Source organism: Protopterus annectens, chromosome 2.part1 (genome assembly GCF_019279795.1).
Source record: "Protopterus annectens isolate FY-2018-M chromosome 2.part1, PAN1.0, whole genome shotgun sequence".
Lineage (NCBI taxonomy): Eukaryota > Metazoa > Chordata > Ceratodontiformes > Protopteridae > Protopterus > Protopterus annectens.
The window spans coordinates 1,227,511,724-1,227,528,557 of NC_056729.1; the positions used below are offsets into that span (position 1 = coordinate 1,227,511,724).

General features: G+C 43.7%; 1 protein-coding gene across 1 annotated transcript in view; it reads right to left on the reverse strand.

Moving 5' to 3' along the window:
- Nucleotides 1-540: 540 nt before the first annotated feature.
- LOC122794395 (WD repeat and coiled coil containing) overlaps nucleotides 541-16,834 on the reverse strand; it is a 152,965-nt gene continuing 136,671 nt past the window's right edge. The window contains exon 3 of the mRNA XM_044062755.1: nucleotides 541-2,951. Within this exon, the coding sequence (XP_043918690.1) occupies nucleotides 2,779-2,951 (173 nt within the window). The 3' untranslated portion in view covers nucleotides 541-2,778. The remainder of the gene's footprint in view (nucleotides 2,952-16,834) is intronic.

Here is a 16,834-nt window from a genome sequence, read left to right on the forward strand (position 1 = left end):
GCTGATTGGCTGGGAGGGGCCGGGTCCCTATTATTTCATCGAAGATGAACATCATCAAATGGCATTTAATCTAACATACTGTTCGTCAAACCATTCTGATTCAGATCGTATAAAGGTGGGGATCACAAAATTTGCCCTTTTCGTACTGCAGGGTGATCTTGGAGTTGATATATATATATATATAATTAGCAGGGGTGTGGGGGTTTGAAGAATGGCATTTCTGATAAAATGCCATTCTATGGTAGGCATTTTCAATGATATAATATAGACCCGGGAGGGGACAGATGATGAGCAGGCAGCTGGGGCAAAATAAAGAAAACAGCAAAACATAAATAAATAATTGCTATACAATTAACTGGATAAAAAACGGTTTAATTAAGAGAATGCAGTACAATCAACAGAATACCACAAAGCTTATGTTGAGCCATTAACTACGTGGTACTTCCTTTACAGAGTTAAAAGTAGGTAAACAGCAATGCACAATATATTCTGATTGCAGGTAGGAAGCACTGTTACCACAAACACAGAAACAATGATGCAGCATGGTGGGGCATACACATGACATTTATAGCACTCTCACAAGAGTCTCATGTTCAGTGTAAAGAAATGCAGAAAATGTTATGAATGAAAATTATAAAACTGATTCTCATATACACAAAATGGGCAAAGCTGTAAGAGACTTTGACAAAACAAACTTGGATTTAATCTAAATGTATCTGCAATTGCTAGAAAACCATTTGAGATATCCAATCTAAAACAGAATATCAAGAGGATCCAGAGAATAATTGTACCATTCTATGTAACATTGTCTCAGCCAATTATAGAGTACAGTGTAACTTACAGAAAGAAAAAAATCCAAAGGCTCTCACAGCAATAGTTGTAAAGCCTTATAAATCTATTTATATATGTTAAAGATGGTCTCACTGTATTCAATGCCACTTTTGTCTCCTGAGAAGTGATGATTATTATGTCTTTAATACACAGACCAAGTTATTTTTGAAGCTCTATGTCTGTAGACAAAAGCCCAAATGGATAACAACAGGTTCAGTAAATTTTTGTTAAAACCAAACATAAACAAAAAAGAGATTCGTATGTGACAAGGCATCTGCCTACATTATTGAGCAAGGTACAACTCACAGTTAAGCAATGGAAGTCTGTGTCTACTTTTAAGAAAGCACCGGATGATTTTAATGATAATAAGGAATACAAACATGGGGCTATGGTATTCACCCTTTTAAAAGATTAATACAATATAAGCTCCATTTTTAAACATACAAACCTATGAATACCTCTAAATCAGGTGTGCAGGGGAAGCACAAGGATGCACAGGTGTGCAGCAGTATATAGCAACTTAGATGCCCAAGAAGAAGAAGAAGTGCATGTCTCTTAAAGACCTGCATTTTTTAACTTGATCAGGAGCTCTGCTTCAGTTACAGGAAATAGAAAAGAACTAGGTACATATGTAATCAACTTTCATGGAGGGGCTGCTACCATCACTCACAGGCACATGCATCAGCACTGTTCCACCAAGAGATGCAACAACAATGGCAAATACCACCCCTCTTTTTTTTTTTCTTTAACTAGGGCATGTCTGAGTTCTCCAACAATTAGTGCAAGAATTACTATGGGAAACAATGGTGTCTACTCAAACTGATCACAAAAAAAAATCTGCCATACTGGTTTATACACAATTATTTAGAAAGTTTATTTTATTTGGTTTTTTTTCTTTGTTTATTTTATTATTATACATGTAATCTTGTTTCATGTGCTCCACATATTATGTCTATAAATAATACAGTTCTTTTAAGTACTAGCAGCAGACAATATAAGAGGATTTCAGACAAGAGCCTCGATAAAACAGCCATTAACTGACCTACATACTCTCCCAAAACACATGCACACATTTTCTGTGTATACAAAAAATAAAGTTCTTAAACTGGATTAGTCTTTACATACTGTGAAGAACTGAAACACCTAGCTGTCAATATAGAGAACTTTATCTGCATTATTTCGGTCTCAGACCTGACTCTTGATGCTTGATCCATCTGATTAGCAACTAAAACTGCTTTAAACTCATTACGTCAGTTAACTATCCATCTAACTGGGCACCCAGCAATTTTAAATGCAACACCAATGCTGACACATTCAGGACTAGGTTTTAGATTTCATCAGTCAAAGCACTTATAAAACAAGGTGAGGCCAATGAAGGAATAGGGGATATAGTCACTATTCAACCCTCTCATATGACATGCAGGGGAAAACATATTTTGTCTTAGTCACCTGCTGAAAGGTGATTGTACATTTAAGAATATTTTTAAGTCCAATGCAGATATTTTGACACTCTTCATGCCATTCTTTTCATGTTGTTTAATACAGCAAGTAACATTTTATTTGGCTGCAGACCTTTCCCACACTTCTACTTTATAAAAAGCACATAGTCTGCACCCCCCCCCCCCAAAAAAAAAAAAACGGTTAAAGGACAAACTGAAAACATGTTACACAGGCTTCTGTACTGTGTAATACATAACATGTCTTTTACAGAACTCACCAAGGTGAGAGTCAGAAAAATAGGATCTCATTTCAAGAAAAAAAAAAAAATTCCATAGCTCCTGTACAATATAAGATGTGAACTAATTATACAATCAAGTGATTTATCTTTCATATTCCTTGCATACTATACAAAAGAAAAAGACATTTTCTAAACAGTTTACTTTTGAGGATTCGAGGCAGAAATTTTGATTCAGAATGTGCACAAAACAGGAGCTGCTTTAGCATATGCTACTGTATTGGATTTGCGTCTTCTTGAGTGGTGAGTTTACTAAGCTTTTTAGAAAGATCTCCACAACGCTCTTGTTTGATTGACCCATCTCTTATAAACACTTCTTGCTTAGACTTGAACATTAAAGGGACAAATCCTTCACTATCAGCTACTAGAACGATCCAGAAAGCACCTAAAGAAAATTCAAACAAAGAAGGTTACATAAAATATAAACTAAGCACAGCACATAGTACCCTTTAAAGATAATATTTCTACCACATTGCAGTATGAAATGAACTGTCTGCCACTGCACTAATAAAAACAATGAAAGAGTAAAGCTATATCAGCATCTTCATTAGATCAAATGCAGTATTCACTACTTCGAGGACTTCATCTTTGGGTATCTCATATTTCCAACCCGTCTTCAAGTGCTCAGTTTCCTTCCCCCTTTGCAGTGTAAGTCCACCCCTAGGCGTGCAAATGTACACTGGCATAAGAATAGTATATATCCTTGACATCTTCACAACTTTCTTGTTGCAGGTCATGCATGTAGACACCTCAGTGTCACCGTGCAATTTGTACCTTCATTTCTGTTCAGTATGGCTTCAAAACTCAAGCAAAAAGAAGTATCCCACTAGGGAAAGTTGTTCTTTCTCATTGCTTATGTCTTGGCCTCAAACATGACATCCAGATACGCAACATCGGCAAAGGTTTTGCACCTAAGACCAGCCACAGCTATCTACATACATTAGGTCTTTACCATGAAAAGCATTTTGAGGATTTGGTGCATTTCACCATGTCTTTGGTGGGCCCCTTTTCTTTTCTCAATCATCCAGATAAGAAAACATATAGAGATACGTCAAGCAAGGAAGGGCAGGATACAGAATTTTTCTCCTTCTTGTATTGCTGGTCTGAAACAACTGTCTTCAGTGGGCTACATCTGCAGCCCCTGGAGCAGCTGTCTACTTTCCTTTGAAGGCTGCTATGGTGCAGGACCAGAATATGTAGGAATGGGCTGATATTATGCATGATGCTTCCTTTTTGTATGGCCTAAAGCTGTTAGAGAAGAGAGACCCATATAATTATTATTTCTGAGGAAAAGAGAGGTGTCCACTAGGTACTGGCGCACTAAGTTGTACTGGGTTTCAGCATGGAAGTACCACAGCCCAGGATAGCTCCTTGATCTCCTCAGGTGGATGTCCCCTTACAGAAATTTTAAAAATCCAGGTGTATATTCTCTCCTTTCCTCCTATGCCCTGCCACACAACCAAGAGACAAGTCACTCAAGAACATTTGCTCAATCTAGCCTAAGGCCTGCTTATGGACCTGCAGGCCATTCAGTCTGGTCAGACCCCTCAAACCTCTCCCAGTCCCCTGGTAAAAGGAAAAGGAAGAGGGAATCTTCCTCAGACGAGGAAGATGATCCATAGAACCTTAATGAGGAAGAAATAAACTACTCCTCACAAATGTCTTCCCCTGCTGGTTTTGAATCTGATACTGAACACATTCTTTCATCAGATTCTTCCTCCGAATAGATCTCATTTGGAGAAACTCTCTCCAGAATGAAAGAATTCTTTAAGTGGAAGGTTGGGAAGCTTCAATCAAATATTCAGAAAAGATATTATGAACTGCTATAAATAAAAGCCATTAATCCTGTGACCATTCGCCCACTACTGGAGACTCTGGGGGTTGTCTTTGTAGCTGTATCTCAGGCTCCAGATTCTCGACCCCCTATACTCAAAACACCTGACAGGTTTTACAGAGTAAAGGACAGTCATAAATACCTATGTAAGAATTCACTGCCTGACCCTGTTGTTATGTCATTAAACCCTGAGAAAAGGGCAAAGTCTCTCCCAGCCTCCAAGTCACTCCTCAGTGACAAGCAGAGTCATGCCCTGGATACATTTGGTAAAAAGGTCTATCCCTTGGCCACCTTTTCTTTTACGGCCATCAAATATCAGTTCTGCATGACAAAGTTCTTGCTGTCTCTCCTTGAACATATGGGACAAAAAAGAGAGAGTGTCTGATGCTGACTATAGTTTCAAACTTTTGGAGCTTCTCCAAGCTGCCAGTCAGGTAGCCAAACATTTTACATAATGGGGCTACAATACTGTTGATTCAGCTTCCAAGGCCACTACCACCAGGTCAGTAATCAGAAGGCATGCCTAGTAAAGGTTCCAGTCCCTACCAGAGGATGTCAAAGCTCATTTAATCAATGCTCCTCTAGACAAGGAATTATTGTTTGGAAGCTCTATTGCTGAATTATTTAAAAAATGGACGAAATATGTAAACTCGTAGAAGGAGTGAAGTAGCTTTTTCTTTTTCTCCTGTTCCCAGATTTAAAAGAAACTACCCCTAAAAGGGACAAAAATGTAAGATGGGTCAGTTTAAGAAAAGGTGGCAAGGGGACAATAAGGAAAGCCTAAAGGATCCCAAGCCCCCCTCCCAAAAAAAAAAATAGACACCAGTTTTGACTATCTGCCCCCTTTTCCTGCCTCTTCCACCCATGGTCCCTGCCCATAACCCAAAAGTTAGAAGAAAGACATCACTATAGATGCATAGGTGCTAAAAATAACAAAAAAAGAAGTTGTGTCTTACCATAACGTTCCATCTGTGTTTTTCATCTTCTTTCATTCATCACTAATGGGGTTCAGTTCTGAGCCCTTGGAACCGAGTCAGCCTTTTTACCAAGCTTATGCCAGCCAAAAAACTCTCGACCTAAGTCTCTACCCAGAATGCCCTTCTCCCTGTTACCGCAGATCAAATTTGCTAGAGAAAGAGAAGTAAAGCCGAGGCCACTTCTGTGCAAATACGCTAGGGCACCACTTAGACCCAAAGCATCCCCCAGGAGCCGTTGGTGGGGGAAGGAGGGTGGGAAGTGATGAATGAAAGAAGATGAACAACACAGATGGAACGTTATGGTAAGACATAACTTCTTTATCTGATGTTGTTAATCTTCTTTCCATTCATCACTGATGGGACAGAATACCAAGCTACTTTGAGGTCCATGGGCGGCCCTTGTGGAAGAACATTCCTGAGTACCACTGAGCCGAAGGCAGCTCTCCCTCTGGAGACCAAGTCCAATTTGTAATGATTAATAAAGGTATGAGGTTTAGCCCAAGTAGTTGTTGTGCAGGTGACATCCATGGAAACCCTGGAATGGAAAGCTACAGATGTTGCCATAGATCTAGTGAAGTGAGCTTTAACTTTTGGCATAGGTTCATTACTGAGGGAATAGATGAAATATATGCAGTCCCTTAGCCATTTTGATAATGTAACCTTAGAAACAGCCTCTCCCATTCTGGGTCCAGAAAAAGAGATGAAGAGCTGTTTAGATTTGCGGATAAGTTTGGTCCTGTCTAAGTAGACTCACAGTTGTCTATGTACGTCTAAAGAGCAAAGGCTGTACTCTCTACTATTGGCAAAATTTGGAAAGAACACTGGTAGATCAATGGTCCGGTTTATGGAGAATTCAGAAACAACTTTGGGAAGGAAGGATGGATTCATCCAAAGTGATACTCTGTTTTTATGAAAGACCAGATATGGCCTCTTGATACACACTGGCTGCAGCTCCGAGACCCTTCTGGCAGACGTGATGGCTACCAAGAACAAGGATTTCCAAGACAAAGTCACACTTCACAGCAGGTTCAAAAGGTTTTTGAGTCAAAGACTGAAAGACTAGAGTGAGGTTCCATAGTTCCACTGGCTGTCTGACAGGAGGCCTGATATGAGAGGTCCCCTTGAGGAAGGCTTTGCATAGGCATAAAGAGATAAGAGGGTTGCCATCTATACCATTGTGGAAAATTGGGGATTGCCGCATTTACTCATACGGAAGAGGCAGAGGCTCCATTATCAAAACACTTAGCTAAGTATTGAAGCACTGCAGCTGAACACGGGTCTAGCATATTATCCTTTGACCAGATGGAAAACCTTTTCCATTTATTCTGATATAGTCTTGTGGTGGATGGTTTATGAGAGGCCAGAATGGTGTCTTGAACAGACGAGGAGAGATTAGCTTGTCTGGCGACTAGTGGAAGTGGAGAAACCAAGCTGTCAGCTTGAGACTGGACAGATTTGGGTGACTCAACCCTTGGAGGTAAGTAATCAGATTTAGTAGAGGGTCCAGAATCCATGGTGGGTATACGAGGTGAGGCCGAAGGAAGGGAAACCAAACTTGTCGAGGCCAGAGCGGGGCTATGAGGATCACCTTGCATCTCAACCGAAGAGCTTTCTTTAGAAATTGTGGAATCAGGGGGATGAGAGGATAAGCGTAAAGAAGTCCCGTGGGCCAATTGTGGATTAGAGCGTCCCTCAGTGACTCCCCCTCTGGGGGAAGTAGGGCAAAACAGCTGCTGCGCTTATTGCTCGATGGGGAGGTGAAAAGATCACAGCAAGGCTAGCCCCAGTGGCTGAAGATTTCTGACGCCACCCCGGGGTTGAGAGACCACTCGTGAGGCATGAGGATGCATCTGCTCAATTTGTCCGCAATCACGTTCGAGCTCCCCGGGATGTGCACTGCTATCAGAAAGTGGTTGGAAGCTATCGCCCACTGCCAAATTCTCACGGCTTCAAGACATAGGGGGTAGGACTTGGTTCCTCCTTGCTTGTTGATATACCAGACCACTGATATATTGTCTGACTGAATTGCAAATGTCCCGGAAGGGAGAGCTGAATGGAAGGCCTACAATGCTAACAGCACAGCTCTCAGTTCCAAAGATTGATATGCAGGTGGACCATGTGCCTTGGACAGTTTTTCCCTGGAAGTGGCCCCCCCACCTGATCAGGGAAGCATCCATGGTCACAATGGCTGTGGGCTGAGGGGATTGAAATGTTCAACATCTGGCCTCGTCCACCAAAGCAGGTCCTGTTTGTAGGAGTTGGTTATTCGAATCTGATAACCGAGGTGGGGGGGGGTGATAGTTTGGGAAACATTGACAAAGAAGGAGCCACTGCAGGATCCACATATGTAGCTTTGATAGAGGCACTATTGGGATTGAAGCTGCCATAGAGCTTAGGGCCTGAAGAACTTCCCTTGCTGAAACTGTTGTTTGAGAGAGTATCATTCGGAGCTGAAGCCTCAATCGATGGAGTCTGTGAATTGCAAGTGATACCAAACAGGATTGAGTATTGAACACCGCTCCAATGAACTCTATTTGTTGTGTAGGAGTAAGGTTTGATTTCTCCCAATGTATCGTTATTCCCAACAATTTTGCCAGAGAGAGAGTATAATGCAGTGCTGTTACCAGAAGATGCTCGGTGGGGGCAGTGAGGAGCCAGTCATCCAGATATGGAAACACCCGGAATCGTTTTAGTCTCAAGTGAGCCGTGACCACTGCCATGCATTTTGTGAACAAATTTTTAGGGCTGTAGAGAGACCGAACGGCAGGGCACAAAATTGATAATGACTGGCCACTAGCTGGAAGCACAGCAGACTCCTGGAGTGTTTGTCCATCTTGATGTGGTAATATGCATCCTGGAGATCTATAGAGCACATCCAATCACCTTCTCTTAAAAAGGGAAGAATGGACTGAACCGTAACCATCTGGAATTTGGTTTGGGTAACAGACTTGTTTAAGTTGCTGAGATTCAAAATGGATCTCCAGTCCCCTGTCTTTTTTGGCACGAAAAAGAATCTTGAGTAAAATCGGGATCCATGCTGGTCTGGTGGGACTGGTTGGATGAGTCTTTTTTAAGACAGCTTTATAATCTCTGAAGCTGCTTCTTCCCTTTGACAGGGTGAAACATCAGGAAGTTTTCTTGGAAGGTTTGGCTGACAAGAAAGGGGAATGGTGTAACCTCTGGTGATGATACTCTGCACCCAATGATCAGTGGTGATAGACTGCCAGGCAGCTTGTTGCAAAGAGAAACAGCCCCCAACTACTTCCAGAGGTAAGCAATCAGGCTGCTCCTCATTAGCACTGGTAAGGCTGACCAGAGAAGGACTCCCTGGAGCCTTGGTTACGAGGACTCCTTCTGTCTCTATAGGGGTATCTTCTGGAATTGTTACCCCTTCTGCCTCTGGGGGTATCATCACCATGTGCCACATGGAAAGGCCCCTCAGATTTTTTTATGCCACATTTTTCCACTCCTCTGATTCCTGGAGAAGGTACGTTGAGGGTTGGAAAACTGTAGGCCTACAGCAGACAGGGTCTTTCTGTCTTGCTCGCACCTGGCTAGAGTGTCCTTCATTTTGGAGCCAAAAATGGATGAAGCTTCGATGGGAGCATTCAGAAAGGAAGACTTGAAGGGATCCGCGAGATCACAAATGCCCATCCAGGCATGACACCTCATGACAATGCCCGAACCCGCTGCTCTAGCCACCCCTTCAATTACATGTGACAGCAATCTCATGGACGAGTTGGATACTGACTCCAGGGTTGCAAGCTGCAAGGCCACTTTGGCCCTGACCTCATCAGACAACTGTCCTGCGAGCTTCCCAGAGGGTTCGGAGATCAAGTCCCTCTGGAGTCTCATAAAATGTGCCAGATACTTCAGGGACCATATAGCAAAGATCCCTGATGCAAAAACATGCTTTCAAAGTCTGTCCACTGCCCATGACTCCCTGTTAGGTGAGTGGACAGCAGGACTTTCCTCAGCCAAGTCCTTTTTCGTGGTCGCCACCACCACCGTAGCATCGACTGGTAACCCCTTTGATCAATGCGGGTTATTCTCGGAAGGGAAAAGAATTTTGTCTGGTCTCCAAGCGATCACCTCAATGGAATCAGGGTTCTTCCAAGCGTGCTGCACGACTAGCTGGACGAGCTCGTCGGCAGGTGGGGTCACCCAAGAGGTGGAAAGCCTGCAGGAACACGGACTCCTCAGAAGAAGGGTTGGAAGGCTTCCAGTCACCTCTCTGCTTTAACATTTTCAGAATGTCTCCAAAGGAGACATCATCAGGAGGTGACCATGGGGACCATTCACCATCACCGTATTCCATGTCTTCAGTTAAGGACTCCTCGGGTGAGTCCATGTGCTTCCTCTTGCATGTCTTCTTTCGTGGGGGCTCCTCAGTGGGGGTCTCTGAGGAGGACCGGGAAGAGCAGGTACCCTGAACAGGGGTGTCCTACAGTTTCTCTGTCTGGTGTCCCAGAGGAGTGGTCTGTGACAGCTGTAGCTCAGGGTGCGAAAACTGGGATTCCGACATCAACGGAGTGCTGCCAGAAGCAAGAGCCCTCTCCATCTCACGGAAGGCAGGTTTGCCTGAAGATGGATGGGAGCCCGGAACCGAGAAAGACAACCTCGGGACTGGGGTCACACCCCGCTCCGACGAACCCACCCCCATGGGTGGAGCCTCAAGCAGGATCAGTGCGGAAGTGGCTATCAGCTCCGAGGATGGAACCGAGGAAAAAGACTACTCCATGCCTCAGGCTGAAGTTCCCCTCCCCCAAACCCCCAGATTGAGGAAGGACCAGTTCAGCGGGAACCGAAGACCAAAGGGACAAACTCGGAGCCAGAGTGAGATACACTGTAGGCGCTGAGGTGATGGGTTCCAAGAAGGATGTCGGAGCAGAAGGTGTCGGAACCGAGATGTTCGAAGGAGGAGTGTAAGATGGAGTCTGTGGATAAGTCAACCCAAGTCCTGCAGGTGGATGGGTCTTAGAAGGTGTGGGGATCCCCCTGGCTAACAACAGCTGGTCCACAAGATGCACCACGTCGTGTTCCGACAGGCTCCTGGTGTATCTAGTGGATACTCCGGACGGGGAGTCAGGACATTCAATGAAGGGGCTATATGCTTGGCTCAGAAACAGATCTATGGAAGGGGAGTATTGGGTCCGTGGTGCAAGGTCTGCTGGCATCGAAGTCTCTAGTTTCTAGACCGGAAATAAAGGGGTCAAATCCAGTGAAGTCAGTACAACGCTCAGTGCCAAAGTGGCACTTGGAGTCAAAATGATTGGCCCTGAGCCGAAGTGGCCGCAGGTGCCGAATTTGAAATAGGCGTAGTAAGGTCTATGATCGATGCCAGAGACAGGACTGGTGCCAAAACTGATGCCGGCATCCAAGGTTTCGAGATGCTTGGAGCTGAAGAAGACAGAGCCATAGAGGCAGATTTATGCTCCGAAGATAACTTTGGGATCTTTGATTTCCCAGGCTTGCCCTGATCACCCGATGGTGAAAAAGGAACAGAGTGGGATCTCTTTTTGTCCTTAGCAGGAGGGTTTGAGACCTCCATCACAGAAATGGCCTCTGAGAAGGGAGACTTGAGTAACCCTATCAGGATCAGTTTGTTTTTGTGCTCATTAAGAGTGCGTTGACTGAAACTGACAAATGTCACACAGAGGCTGCACTGAAAGGTGGGGCACTCCCAAACAGTATACACAGTCATTGTGAGAATCATTATTAGGTAACTTGTCATTAAATGAAGCACAATGCCTAAAACCTGAAGTACCCTTCTTATCAGACATCTTGATAGAAAGATACCACAGGCCAACTGTATAATCCAACTAGAACAAAGTCAAACACCATTCAAAGAAGTCATAAATACAGCAATACACTGATATGTAGAGAGAAAAAAAAAGAAAACACCTTACTAAAAGCCAAAGCTAATAGGTTAAACAGGAAAGACAATACCTGCTATGGTATTGAAGAAATACCACAAGGGTAAGGGAGGAAAAGCCGTACCAACAATGGCACTTGAAAGTTTACCAGTGGTAACAACGGGTAGAGTAGAGAGGAAAAAAACAAGGTTAGACAGAAGAAAAGACACTATAAATACTATTTGTTCAATAAAGTATGAAGATATCAAAAATGTTCCAAAGAAATATCAAATAAAGTTCCACTTAGTTGAGAGCTCGGTTAAAATGCGGGTTTACGGCTACTCGGCAAACGAGATCTGAGGTAACAGGGAGAAGGGCAGTCTGGGTAGAGACTTAGCTCGAAGGTTTTTTTGGCTGTAGTGAGCTTGGTAATAAGGCCGACTCAGTTCCGAGGGCTCGGAACCGAACCCCACCCCCCCATCAGTGATGAATGGAAAGAAGATTAACAACATCAGATGAAAGTTTACAGACAACAGTGGTCATCCTCCTCCCATTCCACAAGCATCCCACAGGTACCATGAAACCAGTATCACCTCATCACCCAATTTGTTTCAGATCTGCTAAACCAAACAGTCATAAAAGAGATGCCCCTGTCAGATTAACAAGGGATTCTACTGCAGGCTATTTCTTGCTTCCACAAAGGAGGGTACCAGGAGGCCAACCTTGAACCTTTCAAGGCTCAACAACTTCCTAAAGGTGCCCAAAGTCTTACCCTGCAGGCTTTGCTGCCTCTCCTGCACTCATAGATGTACATAGTCAGCAAGGGTCTAAAGGATGTCTACCTGCAAATCCTTATTCACAAGACTCAAAGGCACTTTCTCAGATTCTTATCTGGGTATTGTGACTACCAGGCTGCCTCCTTACTATCAACCATAATAAGGGTCTTCACCAAATACTTGATCTCAGCCATTGCTTCTGTAGTTAAAAAGTTATTCTGAATCTAAAAAAAGTCCTCTATGTTGCCCTCCCAGACTGCAGTCTTTCAGGGGATCCCACTTTGGCACCTTCATACACACTGCCACCTTCCCAACAGAAAGGGTTGAGAACAACTGGATTTATTTCTAGGAATTGGCAATAAAGACCAGCACTATACCCGGATAATTTGAAAGAGTCTCATGATTCATGATTTCCACCATATTGATTGTTCTTCTTGGCCAAACTCCATATATGACAGATGCAGTGGGATCTGAGAGCTGTGTATAAACTCAACATTCTCACCCATTAGACCAACAATTTCCCTTTTCATCCATCATAGCAAGGGAACTGCACTGGTGGGTGACTCAAATTAAACTGAATGTGGGACTTCCCTTTACCCAAGAGCCCCCCCCCCCAACCAGTCTATGTACAAAGAGGCCTCAGACCTTTGCCTGGGAGCTTGCCTGCACAGTTTGTCAATTTATGGGACATGTGGGATCAACATCAGAAGAAAAGAAAAAGACACGTCATCATAAAAGTGATGCTTACTCTCATCAAGGGGATAAGGGCAATGAGCCAGCCTTGGAACTGGGGGAACTCTCCAAGTAGTAACAAGAAATACTAGTCATGTGATACATCAACAAATGGGAGAACAAGACTGCACCAACTGTGAAAGCTGGCCATGACAGAAAGTACAGTTGTGTACACTTACCATAAATGTAGATGTTCGAGTGTATTCACTGTTGCAGTCATTACATTTGGGTAATCCTGCTGACAGGTTGCCCTCAGTCGGCCTGAATTCCAAAGTCTTGGGTCCTGCATTGGCCACCGTCGCCTCTTCCCTGACGTCAGGTCATCAGGGGTATAAAAGAAGCAGCCGACGCCATTTTCTTCAGTTTTTCTTGCCCCAGATGTCAGGTGTCCCCTAAAAGGCTAGCCAAAATATATATATATATATATATATATATATATACATACACCAATATAAACTTTACCTTCATCTACATGCAAATACACCACATAGGTTGTATAAATCAGACAAGGAAAGAAAAGTTCCAGCAGAGAAAGGGGGATGGCAGTTGGGTAACCTGGACTGCAACAGTGAATACACTCAAACATCTACATTTATGGTAAGTGTACACAACTGTACTATGTTCTTCGTGTTTCACTGCTACAGTCATTACATTTGGGTAGAGTCCCAAAGCTATGGTTGGGAGGCTGGAGCTAAACAGCATGAGGAGCGGCTATGAGGCCCTGCAGAACTGCAGTGGCAAAGCCTGCCCTGGATTTAGAGTAGAGTGGCAGATGATAGTGCTTTGTAAAGGTGTGCACTGAACTCCAAGTAGCAGCCTCTAAAATGTCTTTGGTTGGTACTCCCCTGAGAAAGGCTGCTGAAGTGGCTGCAGCTCTGGTTGAATGTGGCCTAATGTCCTTAGGCACTGGCTTGCCATGGTGTAAGTAGCAGAAACGAATGCAGTGGCCTATCCACTTTGAAATAGTCTGCTTTGAGATAGCCTTTCCTTGTGATCCTGCAGCATAAGCCACTAGTAATTGCTCTGTCTTCCTGAAAACTTTGGTTCTGTCCAAGGAGAATCTAAGTTGTTTGTGTATGTCCAAAGAATGCAGAATTCTCTCCCCCTTGTTCTGTGCATTTGGATAAAAAGTTGGCAGATGAATAGTTTGGTTAAGAGTCACACTGGACACCACCTTAGGCATAAATGTTGGGTTTGTCCTCAGAGAGACTCAGTCTGTATAAAAAATGATAAAAGGTTCCACAGCCATGAGTGCCTGTAGCTCTGAAACTCGTCTTGCAGAAGTTGTTGCTAGGAGCAGAGCTGTTTTCCAAGATAAAAACTTTATATCAGCAGTAGCAGCTGGCTCGAAAGGAGGCAGGGTGAGTTTTTCCAAACCATAGTTGAGATCTCATGCAGGTATTGGTGATCTCCTTGGAGGCCTTAAATTTTTGGCTCCTCTGAGGTACTGCTTTAATAAAGGATGAGAAAAAATTGGTGGCTCTGTATTGTAATGAGCCAAAATGGCAGAGGCATGTATTTTAATTGATGAAAAAGATAGGCCTTTGTCCAGCATCTCAGTTAAGTATTGCAAAATCTGAGTAATATTTGGTACAGCTGTATCAGTTCCTTGTGTCTGATTCCAAGCACAGAATCTCTTCCATTTTCCAGCATACGATTTTCTAGTACTAGGAGTTCTGGCTTCCAAAATGACATCCATCACAGCTTTACTGAGAGGTGTGTTTTGTATGACTACATTATCTGCCATGCTGCCAGGTTTAAAGTACTGAGTTGGCTGTGCAAGATCTGATTGTTTTGCTGGTACAGTAGATGAGGTATTTGAGGTAACGTCCAAGCTGGGCATTGAGACAAGTTCCTTAGGATTGGATACCAGTACTGGCGGGGCCAGTCTGGGGCAATCAGTATCATCTTTGGCTTCTCCTGTCTGACCTTTAGGAGTACCTTGGGGAGGAGAGGCAGTGGAGGAAAGGCATATATTGATAGGATTTTCCAGCTGAAAGATAGGGCATCCACTTTCAATGCTTGTCTGTGATAAGTCCTTGTGCAGAATCTTTTTAGTTGGTAGTTGTGAGGGGAGGCAAATAGATCTATGCCCGGGCATCCCCATTTCCTTGTTATCAAGCTGAAGACTTGTGGATCCAGCTGCTACTCATGGGGATCCATGAGGTTTCTGCTTAGTTCGTCTGCCAGAGTGTTTTCCTTTCCTGGCAGGAATTGTGCCTGCAGATGTAGTTGGTAAGTCAATGCTGTGTCCCACAAAGTCATGGTTAGTCTGCAAAGGGGGTAAGAATGTGTGCCCCCCTGCTTGTTTATATACCACATGACCGTGGTGTTGTCTGTCTTTATCAGTAGTTGTCCCAGATGAAGTAAGTCCTTGAAGGCTGTCAGGGCATTTTGAACAGCTAGCATCTCTTTTTGATTGATATGTAGATGCATTTGGTTTGAGTATCATGTGCCCTGAATGCATCTTTCTGCCATGTGGGCCCCCCAGGCATAATCTGTTGCATCTGTTGTTAGTGTCTGCCTGGCTGGGGGTAATGTGAATGGCTGTCCCTTGGTCTGGTGACAAGACTTCACCCACCATCGAAACTCCTGCTGCAGGCAGGGAATGAGAGTAATCATCGTTTCCAGGCTGTGGCAATGTTGAGCCTAAACGCTTTTTAGGTACCATTGAAGTTTCCTCATATGCAGTCTTGCATATGGAATTTGTAGGATGCAGGATGCCATGAAGCCCAAAGCCTGCAGAATTTTTCTTGCAGATAACTGGGCTTTTGTTGCCAACATTTTGAAATAGGTAGTCAGTTGCCTTTGTTTGTCTGGCATGAGATAAGCCATCTGGGCAGTTGTATTTAAGCTTGCACCCAGGAATATTATCTCTTGAGAGGGTAGTAGTTTTGATTTCTTTTCATTGACTGTGTACCCTAGGCATGTTAGAAGTCTTTTCACAAACGCCAGATACTGTAGAAGAATGTCCTTATTCTCTACTTGAATTAGACAATCATCCAAGTAAGGATATATTTGTATTCCTCTTTGTCTGCAGAATGCAATTACTGGTGCCAGGCACTTTGTAAAGACCCCGGGCACAGTAGATAAGCCAAAGGGCAATGCAGAGAATGGGTAATGCATTGAGCCAGCCTTGAATCTGAGGTATCTTCTGCATGATTGTCTGATGGGTACATGCAGGTATGCCTCTTTTAGGTCTAAAGTCACAAGCTAAGCATTCTTGCCCAGCATGGGCAGAAGCTGCTGCAAAGTCAACATTTTGAATTTTGGTATATCCAAGAATGTGTTCATAATAGATAAGTCCAGTATTGGTCTCCAGGCCTTGTCCTTTCTGGGTACCAAGAACAGTCTTGAGTAAAATCCTTGTCCCTGCTCTTGCTCTGGTACTTGTTAAATGGTCCCCATGTCCATGAGGGACGAGACTTGGTTTTGTGCCTCTGCCCATTGATTTATTGGCACATCTGGCCAGCCGTTTGCCTTTGGCAGAGTATGGAAATGGAACTTGTAGCCTTGTGACACTATATTTAGAACCCACTTGTCCTGGGTTATAATGTGCCAATTTTGAGAAAAAAAGTGCTAATTTTCCCCCTAAGGGTGCGGCCAGGAGATAAGTGCTTGGTACAGGCAGGGGGAAGTCATTGGAACTGTTTCCTGTATGTTTCTGATTTGTCTTCTCCAACTTTGGAGGTAGAAGCCCCCCATTGCTTGGACCTGTATGAACCTTGCTCCTGGGATCTGCCTCTAGAGCACCTGGATCTGCCCCTTTGAGGTCTGTCTGACACAGGAAAGGACCAATTCTTTGTAGGCCAGTGTCTACTAAACCTAGGTGGCTGTACTTGTAAAAAAATCTTTGACAGTTTGCATAGATTTAGCTTTGTCCTCCAATTTCTTTAACACCTCTTCTGCCTTAACACCAAAGTATCATGCTGTAAAGTTGCATCTAATAATTTAACTTTGACATGATCAGGCAGATTTTGTTCCTTTAACCAAGCATGCCTCCTAATTACAGAACCCATAACTGCGGCCCTGCAGGAGGCCTCCAAAGAATCAAAACCACATTGCAAAGTATGCTTTCCAACTTGTTCAGCTGC